The sequence below is a fragment of the Anas platyrhynchos genome, chromosome 5 (genome assembly GCF_047663525.1).
Source record: "Anas platyrhynchos isolate ZD024472 breed Pekin duck chromosome 5, IASCAAS_PekinDuck_T2T, whole genome shotgun sequence".
Classification (NCBI taxonomy): domain Eukaryota; kingdom Metazoa; phylum Chordata; class Aves; order Anseriformes; family Anatidae; genus Anas; species Anas platyrhynchos.
Window position 1 is genome coordinate 36,235,179 of NC_092591.1, and position 17,507 is coordinate 36,252,685.

The 17,507-nt window shown below is 37.7% G+C and overlaps 1 protein-coding gene across 8 annotated transcripts in view; it reads right to left on the reverse strand.

Moving 5' to 3' along the window:
• The window catches only part of PCNX1 (pecanex 1), an 85,908-nt gene that overhangs the window by 32,278 nt on the left and 36,123 nt on the right, over positions 1 to 17,507 (reverse strand). For 3 of the 8 annotated variants that reach the window (XM_038179399.2, XM_038179407.2, XM_038179408.2), the window contains exons 8-14: positions 15,447 to 15,631; positions 8,207 to 8,297; positions 6,415 to 6,472; positions 4,128 to 4,345; positions 2,915 to 3,068; positions 2,324 to 2,356; positions 858 to 1,029 (exon numbers count right to left, since the gene is read on the reverse strand). In XM_038179399.2, coding sequence (XP_038035327.1) covers positions 858 to 1,029; positions 2,324 to 2,356; positions 2,915 to 3,068; positions 4,128 to 4,345; positions 6,415 to 6,472; positions 8,207 to 8,297; positions 15,447 to 15,631 — 911 coding nt within the window. The remainder of the gene's footprint in view (positions 1 to 857; positions 1,030 to 2,323; positions 2,357 to 2,914; positions 3,069 to 4,127; positions 4,346 to 6,414; positions 6,473 to 8,206; positions 8,298 to 15,446; positions 15,632 to 17,507) is intronic. The other 5 variants (XM_038179400.2, XM_038179406.2, XM_038179405.2 and 2 more) reach the window with 5 other exon arrangements.

Here is a 17,507-nt window from a genome sequence, read left to right on the forward strand (position 1 = left end):
GGCAGTGCATGAGTAGCTCCACAAAAGCTATCGAAAAGCACCTTCAGAAATATCTGGACAATGCTGTTCCTAAATAAAAGACATAGACATTTCCCCTCTGGCCATTTAAATATAGATTTACTAACATAAAAGTAAAACCGCATGAGGCATGAAATTCAGAATGTTATTAATCAAATTATAAATATTGACTCTAGCATTCTGAGAATTAATAAGTTTGGTTCACCAACTAAGAGTTAAAAATAAAATAAAAACGTAAAGTAAGACCAAGATCTTTTTTCTCTTGGACAGAAGACTGTCCAAAACTAGAAGCAAGCAGTCAAAACAGTTAACTACTATATTCTTTCATTCACTAATATTTTCATACAGTTGAAGAGCTGCAGTGGAAAAGCATGTGTGTTAAAAGTTACCCATTTAGATTTAATCTCTCTATAAGGTATTTAATAAACGCGTCCGTACTGTCCTATCCAACTGTTAAATGCAAATAACCTGCTTTTAAGAGAGCTCCCGCTCATTTGTGACAAGCCCCTCTATAAAAGAGGGGGCTATGGGAGTCCAAATCAAAATATTTAATTACCGAGCAGCTAGCTCCAGGCACAGGGTAGCATCTCCTGGTCCAAGTTAAGAACAAGGAACACCAGTTGCAAAGCTGAGGATGAATATATTTTATATACAGGAACAAATATATCTTCTATTTTAGCTTTTTAGAAAACTGAAGCTACTCTTTCCAAAGAAAACTAAATGAAGGGCTGTTAGAAAATGATGATGCAACAGTGTCACAACAAGGTGACAACTGTAAAAAACAAAGTTATTCTACGGCAGAGAAGCAAACAATTCAAATCATTGAAAGAGTCACTCACCTATAACTAGGTCTCTGGCTGACAGCAGCAGCAATGGATTGGTGAAAGCCATTCCATACAACCTGAATCTTGTTGTAGATATGTTTCTGCTGCCATAATCCAACAGCCAAATAAGACCACAACATAAACAGAAATATACAGGCCTACTATAGGCTATGATACGATTATGACCCTGTTTAAAAACAAAACAAAACAAATTTGTTTCATTATTTGCAGAAAAGCAATTGTTACCCTTCTGTTACAGGTAGCTTCAGAATCAAAATTAATTTCTATTCACGAAGTACTTCTACACTGAACAGAAGTTGGTGAGATGACAGCACAAAAAAATCCCTAAAGCCTTGCCAGGATATAAAGCAACATTTTTTTTGTGGCTCTGATATATACAATGAGTACACAATTGTTAAACTAAGGTTTTTTTTTACCCTTATTTCTCCCCTGAGTTTCAAAGAATGCTTCTTACAATACCAAATGTCATCAAAACTCTGCCTAGGCTTCATAAGCAACAGAAAATATATTAATTTTGAAAAAAAGCAATTGAGTTTATTACTCAGATACCGCTCCTGCTGAAAACCAATCTATATTTATGTGTCCATTAAAGCATACAACCGTAACACCTATAATATTTTGAATGACAGGCTTCAGAGAAATAAAGCTTTTTTGTACCTTAAGACTTTACAAAAAATATTGTTTTGGCAATCTAGCAGATGCACAATAGAACATAAACATATTATTCAATAGTGGCACATTAACATTTCCATGCTCAAATGTTAACGCTCACTAGAGCATTGAATACTCAGCCTAATAGAATTGAAAAAATAAAGCTGTGTGCAAACTAGTACAACTGAGTGATTTACAAAAGACCAGAACCAAGCATCTGCAAAGCCACGTCAGTTCACGCTACCACAGGAAATTACAACATTAAGAATACCTTTCAGAATAATTGCTTGAATACTAAAGATTCATCCAGAAACTGGATGCTGGAGATGGACTCTTTGTCAGGGAATATGTGATAGCACAAGGGATACTGGCTTTAAACCAGAAGAAGGGAGATTTAGATTAGATATTCAGAAGAAATTATTTATTGTGCAGGTAGTGAGGCACTGGAACAGGCTGCCCAGATAAATTGTGGATGCCCCATTCCTAGAAGTGTTCAAGGCCAGGGTGGGGCTTGGAGCAACTTGGTCTAGAGGGAGGTGTCATAACAGAGGAGTTGGAACTGGGTGATCTTTAAGATCGCTTTCAACTCAAACCATTCCATGATAAAACAGAATGGCCAGGATTTGCTAAATACAAACAAAAAGTGTGTAAGTGAAAAATATAGCGTGCAAGAAAGAAATCTAGAGAAAGACAAACTTCTTGTCTTATGAGAAGACAAAGATATGCCAAAACAAATCAAAAAGATCAAATTCTCTGTAGAAGTTTTACATTTGCAGGAACCGTACAAGCAGCACATGCCTATGACTTACATGTCGAGGGGAAGAAGAATCTGGCTGCACACTCTGAAAGAAGAAAGAGGAAAAAGTTATCCACTCTATAGTGAGTGCATTTACCCCCTTCTCCCACTACTACTTTTCCACCTTAACAGTCCAGTCACAGATTAAGAAAGATCATTTCATTCTTTCTAACTTACTTATGCAACTGTTAACAGTAATTAATAAAAATATCAAATAAGTAAAATTCTGATTAAAAACATGCTTAAATGCAATTGCTTAATGTGAATGCATTAAGGTGTACCCACTAAAAGAAGAACATACACACTGAAGCTTGAAGTTCAGCTTGCAGGCTGTTTTTAACCAATAAGATTCTGTTCTTCTTTGGGAAAACAAAAAGTGCATGAGAACAACAAATAAACGGCTGTTTAACAAACACATGCAGAACTATTCTAGTAAAATGACTGAATGTGACCACCCATCAAACTGTCCATGAAGCTGAAATTTGCTCACTTCTTTTTAAAACTATAAACAAACAAGTTTTTCCTTAAAGCTCCAACTATCCTACAACTCCCAACCTAGGTTATTTCTACTGTTTATAGAAAGTGAAGATAGAAATTAAAATACCTTCAACAGTGAGTACTGACAACTGGCTATTACCAGGCAGAACTGGAAGACCCAAATATCCTTGAAAAAGCCCTCAATAAGAAGTACAGAGCCCAGAAACGCAACTAGAATAGCTAGGATGACAGCTAACACGTTTTCGAGGATCTCACGATTCCTGTATTAGAGGGAGGAAAAAAAAAAGAAGCATTAAAAGCTAACTATGTTTAGAAAAAGTTGCAAGAGAACAGCTAAGTCAGAAGTTAAGAAGTGATACACTGCTGTTAGCGAAGTATTTAAGGGTAGGTTTTAACACAGACTACATAAGCACACTTTTAGGCAAAGCTAGGAGGTACCAGGATTTCCAATGGTATCTGACAGCAATTACTTTCTTACAGAATTAACCTTTAAAAAGCAAAATGCAACTTTAGCATATTACTTTAGAAATGATTTAAACAATCAAAAGAAGCACGGTCTGTAATTAACCTGCATTCAAGCCCCACAAAAGATGGCTACAAGCCCATCCTCACATCCATGACAGCAAAAAGTACATACATGATACCTTAGCAAAGTTACAGTATTTTTAGTTCCTTCACTATCAAGTCATGAACAACAAACTATATATATCAGCTATGTGAAGTGGGGAAAAAAATTCCACATGGCACTGATAGAACTGAATAATAAAATTAATAATTATTTCTGCCGGGACGGAATTATTACTGTATTGATTACCTCAAGGAAGGTCATTGCCAAAATTTGAATACTTAATATATTCCAAGCTGATAACTGGAGGGTCATGTTGATTTTATTCCACTAGGTAAACAGAGCAGGGATAATAGGTTACAGTATTATATGACCCTCTGGAAAAATGCTTTGAAACAGCAAAGAAGTTTTCATCTACTTGCTGAAAAATAGAAGTGAATGCTAGTTTCTAGCACCTTACAGTTGGTTTTTGGAGACGCTTATCCCCAAGCATTAAACATCAGTCAAAAAATGAATGATTTGTTGCTAAAAATGTCGTCCAACTCACACAAAGTAAGGGGGCTTTTTCTTTTCTTTTTAACATTGCTGGAGAAAGAGGGAGAATATCTTCAGTTATTTTAGAAAAAATGGATTTTGTATTCTTCTTCCATCTTTCAGAGTACAGTGAAGTACGGTTCTCTAATGAGAGCTCACAGTTCAGTTACCATTTTTTAATCTTTCCTTTCTGAAGACTAGTAACATACAAGGATCTCACCTATCAAATAAAGCCAGAAGAGTTAATCTATCAAAATTTATGCTAATCCAAAGTTTCGGCAGTATCCAAAAGCGATAGTACTGCTTGACTTTTTGAGCTGCTTCCTCTTGAGGTTGCATGTGGTCCTGAAGGTCAGGGCTCAGGTCAATATCTTGCTGCTCCAGCAGATCTGTATCTATGGTTAGCAGCCTATTCAACCTGATCTGGGGAAGAGAAAGCTAAAAGAAAGTCAGGATTAACAAAATCTCGTTTTTAATTGTATAACTGTATTCTACTAAATATTGCTTTTAAGAACTTTCTAGAATTATTTAGCCTCTGTTTTAAGAAATTATGTTAAACAGTGTCAAATCTGTGGTTTCTACTTACTTTTCCTTTCCTCATTATGGCAAGTGAATAGCAATAGCGTACAACACAACGGTAGCACTTGCATATGCTTTATTTCAAGCGAAGTAAGGACTAAGCACATTATCCCATTTACTCTAAAAACTCCAAATTTGAAGACAAGTAAACTGATACAGAAGCAGGAATAATGCATGTAAGAAGAAAAAAAATCTGATTTAAAATAAATTATTGCCCCTTTCTTATAGTCACCTAATCTGCATGCACATCCATGCTGAATGGTTGGTTTTGCATGACAAAGCCACATATGCATGCATCGGTATACAAACTTAAACTCGTTGAGATTAGAATATATTGAAACACGCAAAATAAGTTTTTCCCTAACTAGTCCACTACACTATTTATGATTGACTACAGTTTCTCAGGTATTCTGTAGTCTGCTACTCCACAGTTCTCTGGAATTCAGTAATACTAACCTCCACACAGGACATTTAAGGAGAGTACTCAGTTAAAAAAAAATTAGTATGGTGTGCATGTATGTGCTGTCTAACCATTTTATACATCTCATTAACAGGCCAAGAAACTTCTTAATGCACTGACCTTTATTCTTAAAGAGTACTATAATTAAAACATCACCATGAGAAATTGTCATGATTTTTAAAGCAGAGAGTAACATTTAAATACTCATGTCCTATTTTAAGTGTCAAAATTATACAGTTACGTATTCTATGATCTTAAACATTTTCATTTTTGAGGCTCTTTTCATAACTCCTTAAAGCAATGTACTGTAGCTATGCTCACCATGCTTTTTTTTCCTAGAAAAATACTAATAAAAACAAGCAGGAACACTCACTTTCTACAGGCATTTAAAAAAATATAAGCCACACCATTTAAGATAAGCTGTGTCAGAAAGCAGGTGCTTTTTTTCGCAACTTCTTAATTTTAAAAGCCTCGTGTCTTAAAAGGTAGAATCACTGTAACAGGACATTTCTCACACGAGTAATAAATTTAGGAAGTTCTCCTTTAAGCATATGGGCTAAGATTTTAAAAATATCATGAATTTGCCTTATACAGAATCACCCTCCCCGTCTCCCCTCCCCTAGTGGAACCACATTGCCAAACCAACAGGTACACATTGGGGGCTGGAAATCAAAGTTCTGGCAGGCACTAGGTGAAGACATTTTTGATCAAAACCATGGTCAGGCAAATGGAAGTTTCTCACTCTTCTAAGAAATACTAAAAAAATTAATCTTTCCTCTTGACTAGGTTATTAGACTTCACTTTAACTTCCTAATTTAAGAATCATGACCATTTGCCATGTTTTTGTTACAGAGCAATAGCACCCTTCAAGCACATACACATCTGGACTCAGCAACAATATAAAAGGTTGACACCACCAAGCTAATGACTTTTTAAAGCTACTTGCAGTATGAAACAGTGTAAACATCTGCTTTTCTTTTTCCCCCTCCAATCAATCCTTCCATGAGAATTCAACTCTGTACCACAGATAGCAGTGGTAAATGTCTGAACTCCATTCAGGGAAATTGCTAACGTTTCCTTCGTTCAGAACACAAACACAAAGTTTATTCTTTCCATGACCTGCCTATCTTAGCCATGCACAGAAATACAACTCCATCCACGTTGTCCAGCAATTTCTGGAAATCATGCTGAAGTATCTCAGCATATCCAATTTCCACGTGATTTAGACTCAAATTACCATGCTTTAGATCAGAAGATTTACGTTTAAATTTTAAACTACCATCCAGAAATATGAATTTGCATGTACATACGAAGACAGCAAAACAGTAACAGTTTATCTTATTGCAATCCAGGCAAAAACCCTTCTTAAGAACGAAGAACTACTACATACAACGATTAATCAGTGATATAGAGAACTGGAAAGTCTTCTGATTTTTGGCATGCTTAAAAATAGATAAGAAAAACTTACTAGATCATGTGGGTAAAAGCGAACTGAGGTAGAACTCGATACGTGAGAGTCCGTGTCACTATAAGAACAGGGGGAAAGACTTCATATTATAAAACTACATTTGATTTCAAAAGGCCACTAATTTACTAGTCTCCTAAACTAATTTTGACCACTTGCAAATTTTAGCAAAATGTCTTCCTTTTTTTTTTTTTTCCTTAGAACACATGTATTTTAAATACATGTATCCGGTTTGTAAAGGCCTAACAAACAACCAAGAAAGAAAATAAACCTCGATAATGGTCTTGTGTACTAGGATAAATTTTGTAGCTATAGATCAAGATACTCTTATGCTTGGTATAACTTACTGAACACGTGATTTGACCAGGTAGTCCACTAGTTGTCTACACGGATTATCATGAAGGAAATTACACCACTTTGAAGAAACAAAGATATTTTATAGTATGTTAGCTAGTCATGTGCAAACACACATCACATACCTCTAAAGGAGTGAGCTGTCTGCTGTATATTCACAGACAGTTTGTAAATTATGCTCTTTTTACCAAGTCCTAAAACCGCCAAAAATAATACATATTTAACACAATCAGACCAAGTTACTTAAACTTAAATAGCTTTAGAAAAAACTTTAAGCAAAAGAAGAATAAAATCACTTTACAATTTCCATTTGTTAATGAGAAGAAATTTTTCTTGTTGTGTAACTTTTTTCTCCAATTTTGTATATCTTTTGGTTGTATGTTTTACACATAAATTACATGGCTGTAAGACTGGTATCAAACTTATGCAAGCTTCCTTCAGTTCCTTACCTTAACATAAGATAAAAAGATCTTTGTTAATAATTTTATTTTACTCAAACTCAACTACTCTCTAAAACAGAGATCTGACTACTTGGATGTGACCCATTTGTTCCTTCCATTAGCACGTACAGCTTCATAACGGCAGCCATCAGCAAAGCCATTGCATCTGGAACATGCAAGCAGCAGAGGCAGGCATTGGCAGCTTTGTGCAAGGAATACAGAACTTTTTCCTCAAAGTTCCACTCTACAGGAAGCACTTGCACACTTTCACAGGAAAGATTTGAAGACGGGAGCTTTGAAATCCATTACTCCTTAAATCCAATAGCTATTCCACCTACATGTGGTAGGAGTTTTTAAACATTCAGCATGATGCAGTAATTTCAGAGCAGTTCTAGATAGTGAAGCAGATTTTGAAGGGAAGGCTTTGGTTTGTTTTTTCCTTCTTCTGCCTCCTGTCCCTACAGAGAAAGGAAGCGTATCTTTCCAAGAGCAGATGAACTTTCCAGTACATAGCTGGCTATTTCAACTGTAAATCAAATTTTTACCACAGGCATCTTAAGACTTCCCTGTATTGTTTCATGCCATCTATGAACTCAAGAACAAATTTATCAGTTTACATTTGCTTCACAATTGGAAGTTCACTTTTAAATAAGTTAATAGCTCCCTACTTTCCACAAACCTGGGATAAATTCTTTAAGGAAGACTCCCATTAAGCCAATCAAAAATGCATTTGTCAAACTCTTGGTCTGGACATTTACTGCTGAAACTAATATTAATCTTCATTTTCCAGGATTTGCTTAAGTGGAAAAGATTATTTAGGCAATTAGCGTCATCTTCTACTAAAAATCACTTAGGTTTCAAAAGGAAGAATACATGGAAAACTCTTTAGACTTTTTTTTTCTGGTAGTTTGTACTAAATAACCTTTTAAAATTAAAAAAAAAAAAAAAGATTTTGTTACAGTAAGACAAGAATCACCACTCTTGACTGGCTTCACACACACCAGATGTTAGATGCTCTTCTTGCAGCTGGCTCAAAGTTCACAAGTGACATGTCGCAGCCCCCTGTCTCGTAGAGCGTAGAACTGAACTTACCTGTTAAAGAAAAGGTGAAGAACAGGTCAAAATTTCATGGCGTTTAATCCCACTAGCACTACGTTTCTACACATTAGCTTACTAGACATCAATTTAGATATTTAAATTTATATCAGTGTCAGAATATAAAATGTGGTAACACATGAATGTGTCACCAGTGCAGACAAGATGTTAGCTACTCAGCCTTTTTTCACACAATTTTACACGACATATACACAGTAAACTGCAATAGTTGAATTCAACTAAGAGTTCATATTTACAAGATGTCACCATTAATGCATCAGAAGTGCAATGTAAGCTCCCCCTCTCCACCCCTCCTTACAGGATAAGCAGGAAAACAACTTGCCATGATCTCCGCCTTCACTTCTTCCCCCCCGCCCCAGGAAAACAATCAGTGAATCACACACTACTAGCATTTTGGAATCATGGCATTAAACTGCAACAGAAATTCCTCACACGTCCAAATTAAAATTCTTTCGAGGTACGTGTCTATTTGGAAAGAAACACAAAGGGTGGAAAAAAAGTGACCAGGCATGCTTCATTAGTTATACCTCTAGAAAAAAGACTTAAAAAAAAAAAAAAAAAAAAAAAAAAGGAATGACAGGCAGAGATTTATTCTACAAACCAGAAGCAAACACTGCAGTGTAAGATCAGAAGACTGCGAACTAAGTTCAGAGATAAACCATGATGGTTAATGGAGTTCCAGAAACTGTACGTTTCCTTAAATCATTAAAAGCTTTTTGACAGAACAATATGAAGTCTACTCCTAAATATACAATTAGCAAAGAAGTACCCTGAGATTATAACTCAAACCTTACTCACAATATGATGTTTTTACAGTGCCCTTCTCTCCACAACAGTCTGATCATAGAGATAAGCACTGCAATTTCCCCTGAAGGTCAGTTTAATATATTCCAGCTCTGAACGCAGGAAGCTGATTCTGAAGTTGTAATCACCTCATACATGGTGCCCTGCCAACTTCTCCATCTCTTCCAGCTCTAAAGCCTTCTTCACTCAACTCACAATGCAGAGTGTGCAGTATTTTAAGAACTGCTTACACAACACAAAAAAGAAATCCCACTGCGGAGCATCTCAAGCAAAAACCGTGTACATCTCTCAGCTGCACGTCCTGCAGCCCTTCCCCTTGCTGATACGGGATAACATGTAGTCCTGGGAGAAATACTCAACAAGCTAGGAGCTTCCAATCTTTCCACTGTCTGTAAGAACACAACCTGCTTCTGTTCAATGTTGTTTTCTTTATGAAAAAGAAAAAACACTGCTTCCTACTCCAGATTCTCTTCAGATCCACAGACAATTAAGTTTCATGTATAGGTGAAACTAAGCAAAAACACTGGCATATTGAAAACACCTGCACAGGTTTTTTTGCCCTCCGAGGGGGCACTGTAGACCAGCTGTACACACACATACTGCAGCTGTGCTCAGAAAGAAAAGAGCACTCTGACCCGAGAGCCACCCCGTTCAGCAGTCACGTACACAAGGCAGTAACACAACCGCTCTCCCCCAGTATTTACTTACGTCTGCTACAGGTATTTGTAAGGACACACAAAGTAGAAAATTCGTTTGTTAGGGTATCTGGGAGGGGGGTTTCTATTTTTGACTAGTTAGGTATCCTTGGGTTTTTACAGTTGATGCTGAAGTTCTACGATTAACCTAGTACAATACATTAGGAACCTTCCTCCCCACAACTAAAAGCCCCAGAAATACAGGAGGTTTTCTAAACTGCAACAGTTAAAAAAAATACAAATTCAACAGCAACCAAAGACTTCAGATTCTAGTCAGCACACAGTTAGACATAAGCTATTAGGAAAAAGCCCCTAACAGAAACAATCGTGTCTGGGTTATTTACATTCTTCGTGTTCCTGCACTACTGAACTGAGAGCCTGGAAATTTAATTGATTTCTCCAGTAATGAAGTGCTGGTCACAGAAACTAGACAGTATTACTTACAAGACGGAACTTCCCATTCTCTCAGGCTGAGATACTACATCAGCTATGTTAGTTTCAAAAGACATTTACCAAACTGTATCATACATAAAGTATGTGTTTGAAAAGGCTTGAAAAGGCTTCAAAACTTGAAAAGTTTAGTGTAAAAAATCCCCATTAGGAAGTATCTACAGTTTCCTCAGACCCAATTCATTTGAGTCTATCAAAATTTACTGCATTTATGTTGCTGATACAAATGCTGCAGGGCTGTGGTAGGATAAAATAAATCTGGTTAATAGGGATGTAGCAGATGATTCCAGACAGACAGCCAACTCACTTCTGATTATTCACATTACAAATGACAAAGTGACTCAGGTTTGGCCATGCTTTCAATTCACCCCTCTACTAAAATAGACTTCCTAATGAAAGTTGGCTCACTGTCATGGCTCCTCAATATAATAAGTGTTGCCCCCCACCTTTTTGAAAATCAAAATCCAGAAAAAAGAATTAACTCCCCCAAAGCAGAAGAGATTACAGAACTACCCACTGGTGCTGAGGAAGCCAGCCCTACCAAGCCATACGGTGTGACAGCAAATTGACTGAACTCCAAGTCCCGTCAGTGGAATTGTTCTCACGTGGTGTGAGGTAACAGCAGCTTCCTCGCAGCAATCTGAAAGTCTTCCGAGGGATCCCAATGCTCACAAAATGCACCATGCATGGATGTACCAGCATTTGTTAGTCACTCTAGTGATTCCTCTCCCACGGCATTCTCCGAAATATTTTTGACAGCATCACACTGAAGCAGCTTAAGGTTCTCTCTTTCTAAGGACTGTAGTTTTATCAAGTTGTGAACAGAGGCAGACAAAGCCATGTTTTACAAATAAAGAAATACAGACAGGGTTTGTATGCTAAACAGAAGTGCTTGTAAGTTCTCACACCCCCTTGAAAGGGGAGCTGTGAGTTCTTCCCAGCCCAAGCCACCCCAATGACGTTCTGCTTGGAGCACGTTACACAACTACCTGACCACTCAGGCATACAACCCTGAAATGCTCTTTCATTTTGACGTGAGGTGAAGAAGAGATGAATGCTCTTCCTTTGAAACCAACTTTCTCGTTTCGAAGGACAAAGGTGCCTCACCTCTGAGCCCACAGCCAGCCACGTAACAGTTCACACACTGCACACACTGATGTTCCTGCAGTTATGGGACTCCCTGAAAGCAGCAGGCTGGTGAGCGTATGGACAAAGAGGAAACCTGGAAGACTTCAGTGGCTCAACGTCTGCCTGAAATGGTAGTCTGTTTTCAATGTTTCCTTGCTTCCAGCTAATACATACTGTTGTTTCAAACCTCTCAAACAACTTCTGAATGTTGCTAACAGTATTTGCACGTGTGAAGTCCACATCATCATTAGGATCATTAACATGTTGTAATAAATAGCATGCAAATGTTTTTCAAATCCTATTCCTGACAACCAACAAAGCCATCCGAATTTGATTACTCTGTAGCATGCAAGGAAGTAACATTTTCAATACTACAGCTGAAGGTAAATTTTGACCTTTGAAGCTTACAAATCCTCGGTTTGGACACTTCAAAGCAGTTCTTTTTATTCTAAATGAAGTTTGTTGAAAGGGTAACTTGTCTATTATGCACAACTCCACAAACTACAACAGGGATATTTTCAATAAGAGCAATGGGAAATGATTATTTGCCTTCTACTCATACCTTTGAAAATGTTCCCCCATCCATCCCAAATAAATTAAGTCTACTTAATTATAAAAGAAGTATTGAGAAACTGATTCTAAACTGTTTCAATCAAATAATTGATCTGCATACATATGTACTGTTAGAGGCAGCACGGGAAGCTTTGATCCTCAACAATACCACCCAACTGCCTTCATAAATTAAAATATTTCAATAAATCTGAGGTATTATCACATGCATGTATGTGATACAACCAGAACTGCCAAAAATCACAGTGTAATTATCAAGCTCTAGATGATTAGATTTCTTAATCACAGAAGCAATATACCTAGCGAAGAAAAAAGAAGACCTAAGAGATTACTTAAGAACAATAACCTGTTATTTCATCCAAGTTTCAAAAATTGAGCACCTCTTCTAGTAGTTCAGTACTTGGATTATAAAATACTTCACAAACTTTAACTGCCTTCACTGCAAGGACTCAGGAAACCCCACCCACCACCTACAACTTTCAAGACTTCGATATTTGTATTGCCACTCTACGTGCTCAAGACTGTCATTCATTTAAGTCTTTTTATACATTTTGTTGTGTGCTGTACTCACATTACATTCATCATGCCTATGATCACCACATTTGGTTTAACACCTTTCCTTTCTGTCCTGCATTCCTCTTACAGTTCTCTTTATATTCATTGCTCCACATTAAGCTTCCTTCTCCACCCGATCTCAAGCTCCTTCCGCTCATGAGGCAACAATATTATTTGCAAAAAATCTTTCTACTTCAAACCTCGAAGACTAAAACCAGTGCTCAAAGCATCTCTTTCCTCACTCAGCACAACACCCAGCAATTTTTAAAGTATGTACAGTCACTACCAGACTGAGTATAACCCAGTAAGGTTCATCCTCCCTAAAATAAGCCAACAAAATCAAGTTAACAAATATGCATCTTTAAAAACAACAAAAAAGTGCATGTCTTCAGAGCCACAGCTTTACATCAGCACATAAATGGAAAAAAAAAAAAAAAGTAGAAGCAGATACTGCATTTGTGGAAAAAAGCAGCTGTGTTTACATGACCTGTCTTCCTGATGAGGTGGAAAATGCTAATAAAATTTCAGTAAGAAAATAAATTACTGTGCATGTTATAGAGATATAAGTATTTCCTTATTTACTGTATTTGGCACTTGTATTTCCAGTTGCTGTAAATCAGGTTTGTTTTCTGTCTCATTTCCCAGCCTTCATTTTCAATATTTTCCTGCCCTGGTCAGTCCCAATGATTTCCAGTGGAAAAAGAAAGAAATTGGTCCTATTGTCCGCATTGCTTTGATTAGCATCACCATGTAAGTTAAAAAACAGAACAACTCCACACCTTCAACCTTCCTTCTACCCAACTGTACATATAAACTCTTTAAAGAAAAGTAAACAGGGTCATCATTGTGAGGTAACTTGGTACAACGGAGAAAAAACAATCGTCTGTAGACTTGAGGGAAACAGAGCAGCAGTTTTATTTCACCCCCGATTAAGGATAAAAGCCACGTACCAGCTATAAAGAAAGATAACCTCTCTCCCTGTCAATCCTGAGGGAGAAATTTGCCATGTGAAAATTTGCCCCTTTTTGTCAGCTGTTCTGCTCTAATGAAAGCATCCATCACACAAAACATACATTTTGAGGACATTAGTTCATAGTACTGAATTTTTAAAGCCTGCTGTAGAAACCAAAGTATTTGTTTTTTTTAAAAACAAAACCAAATCTTGGCTACAAAACCCGCCTTCACTCAGTGAAGGGTTCTAAAGAGATGCTTAGAGCTCCAAAACAAGAATAAATCCCTATTACATAGCAGATTTTAACCGAGCAGACCCTGCCAGTTTTGTGCCTCACAATGACAATATGCTGCCCCATAACACAATGCACATGATTTCAGAAAAATTCAGCTACGCAGGTTTCCAAAGACACCACTGCACTCTATTCCGAGTGTACAGAGGGCTTTTCTGAGAGCCTAAATGCAATGGTGAATTTCTTAAAGAATTCACTTCAATTTTCATTAAAACATAGTAAGATAAGCACTTACATAATTCAGAATGAAGAACCAGATTGCACATTGAAGTTCTATAGTTAAAAATTCACCATATTTTGGATAACATGAACCATATCCTTCAAATACGACATTGGCAGCTTTAAGGGCAAGTCTTAACATGAACTTCAGACAGATATACCCAGTATCACTGAATTTCAGTTGTATTCCCATGAATCTTTCATAACAGAAATGTCTCCAAATCAAATAATGAAACTTGCAGTTTTATGTAGTAAGCTTTCATAGTTCAGAAATGCACATAAAGTCTTGATTTTTCTATCTAGAGGCATTACAGCAGAAGAATCTAAAACAAAAACCTAACTATCAGGTATGTAGGTTGTGTGCATTTGCCAGATCTGTAGCTAAATTTTTATAGCATCTCAGAGAACTTCAGGGTTGTTTTTGCTTATACTAAAATGCTATACCTTCTAGCTACAAGATAAAAGAAGAATGGCAACTTGCTAACCAAACTCTTGTTTAAAGGGCTAACAGCCTTGAAACTCATGAAATCTTTCTTGAAATCTTCCCCATTAAGGATGACGGCAAATCAATTATCTTTTAGTATGGGGTTACAGTAAGGTCTGTAACAATCGTTTCTCATCAGTTTTGTGATCTAACCTTCCCTTTTACGTTATCACAACTGGCAGCTGTTCAAAGTACTGTCACTAGTGATCATCAGCCATAAAGATGGCCAATACAGCCATCTGAGCAGGAATTCCCTATTAATGCTGAAGTCATAGTCAATTCAGGCTACTTACAGGTAAATGCAAAGATTCCTGCCACGAATTTTTCCATATCGGTCCCCACATTAGCGCGTGTCCAATCAGTCACTTACCATGGCCATCTGAACCTCCCTCTCCCTAGCCATTTTATTAACTGCAGAGAAGCTAATAAACTGTTCAGAATATTAGAATTAAGGGGCACTATTTCACTCCATGAAGTGACAGCATTTGATACAACCAAGTCCAAATATTCTTCCCATCTCCACCTCCGAGTTAAAGGTGCACATCCCTCCTTGACATGGCAATTTCATGTCTAAAAAACAACTAGACAAGACTCATCTAAAAGATGGAAAATCAGTGATTCCTAGCGACCATCACGAGCATCCTCTCAGTAGCCAGCAGTTGGTATGACTGCCCAACTATCAGTGACAATGCAGGAAAACTTATGTATTATTACATATAATATTGTTCAAATCACGAGAGATCTCCTGGCATCACTACTCGTGCATCCTTCGAACGCTTCCCGTCGTGCATTTGTTAAAGTGCCTGGAAATATGATTATGCTAGGCAAGGAGTTTGTGAGCAATACTGCCTTTTACGAAGCACACCTACAGGATTCAGAAACAAGGCTGAGGTTAACTGTTTCTCCCCGCGTTATTACCGAGATAGCTGCCGTATTAAAACTTCCATGTCACCAAGGTTACATAAGGCCTGCATACCAAGTCCATCGTGCAAACTGCTACCGCCTACAGCAGATGCAGTGGCATGTGATGCTTCTAAGTGGACACTCCCATTTCTCACCAGCAAGGAGGTGCTAGCGCTGAGCACAGCTGCCTGGGAGGGGGGGCGGGACTGCCCTTTGGCCTGCGAGGAGGGCTGCTGGCCTTGCTGACCATCTTGAAGGCTACGAGAGAACACGGATGGGGGAGACATTACCGGGAAGGAAAGAGAAATAGCTAGAAGTGAAGAAAAACAAGTCTTTTTATCAGCTTGAAGAGGAGAAGTTAGAAGTATAGCATTGAGAAGCCATTTATTAGGGTTAAGATAACCCACGAGACCCGTACAACACGTTTGGACACGAGTTACACCGGCAGCTACGGAGATGCAGTTCCTTTTCTACTTCTTGGCAGTGTTACTGACCTTTGTACTTAAGGGTGAGCTGGGGAGATGTTATTCTTACAAGTCTTAATTTGTGGGTGCAAAAGCAAGCTACCAGCGGTTAGTCTAACAGTAGCCCGAGATCTCACCTCTACACACAAGCAGCTGTTCCCGTCACCTCTCAGTACTTGGGTCCTTTTTGCTCATTGAGGTGTGACTGCATCAACTGTTGTGCTTGTTGTTTGGTAGCAAGAAAGGTGGTGTTTTGACACAGACAATAGCACAGACCTCATGGATACCCACAGCTAAACCAGGAGATGCAGATTTTTATTTATTTAAATTTAAATATTTAGAATGCATATAGCAAATTATTAATTGGCAAGAGTTTTAGGTCTACTTTAAAGTTATTTTGGCAGTCCTGGCCTGACAGCAGCTTTATTACTCAGTACATCTACTACAAAGAAATTTTTCTATACCCAGATTCATACCTACACCCAGCAAACAGGGTTTAAAATTCAACTTGGTCTTCAGAGAAACATGTAAGATGAAATGTGTAAGCTTACAGACAGAAGTAGACAATGCCTGAAAACGTTATTCCTCTACATAACCTCCACATAGGAAAATTATTTTATGAAGCCATTTAACAAAGTTAAATAGTTTTTGTGGGTTTCATTTTTTTTTAACTGCTTAATATTAAACATAGGGAAAGTCCCTGAATGCAAGTGTTATATATATAAAATTGTGTGTGTATATATATATACACACATACACACACACTTTGCAAGGATAGTGTTTTTATTATCCTTCGTTTTCTGCATTTAAAGAAGTTACATCAGTCATTAGCTGGAGGACACTTGATGAGATTAAGAAAACTTTCTATAAAAGAGAGAAAGAAATTTTAACAATTGATAGAAAATGTCTCAGACCACTCCCTTTTGAAATACTGTCTTTACCACCAATTGCTTTTAACATGTCACTGCTTACAGCATGACACCACAGTTGGCAAGGAAGCCTAAAAAGGAAGACCTCGCTCGGTTCAGGGGGTGTACCTGCCTGCAGAAGAGAAGGCTCCAGGCAGAGCTCAGAGCAGCCCTTTCAGTACTCAAAGGGGACTTATAAAAAAAAGATGGAGAGCAATTTTTTTTAATTTTTTTTTTTTTTTTTTTTAACACAGGCAGTGTAAAAGCAGGTAATACTGGTATGACAAGGGGGAACAGTTTTAGACTAAAAGAAACAAGATTTAGATCAGATGTTAGGAAGAAGTTCTTTAGTCAGAGTGGTGAGGCACTGCAGCAGGCTGCCCAATGCCTGGAGGTGTTCAAGGCCAGGCTGGATGCGGCTTTGGGCAACCTGGGCTGGTGGGAGGTGTCCCTGCCCATGGCGGGGGGGGGGGGGGTAAAATTGGGTGATCTTTAAGGTCCCTTCCAACCCAAACCATTCTGCGATTCTATGATCTGATGTTCTAGAAATTATTATAAGCAAGTACATCTACTTTTCAGTTCTTTTGTTAGAGCATCACTGCAAAACAAGAAAATAATTATAAGAATAGGTGTTAAGAAAAGCTCATGCAAAATAAAGCAGACATGCACACAGCTGATGAGGTAAAAAAGTTGCAAGTCATTATCATCATGACATATCTGCATCTGAAGCTTCATTCAGTGCTTCGCTGCTGTAGACAAGGC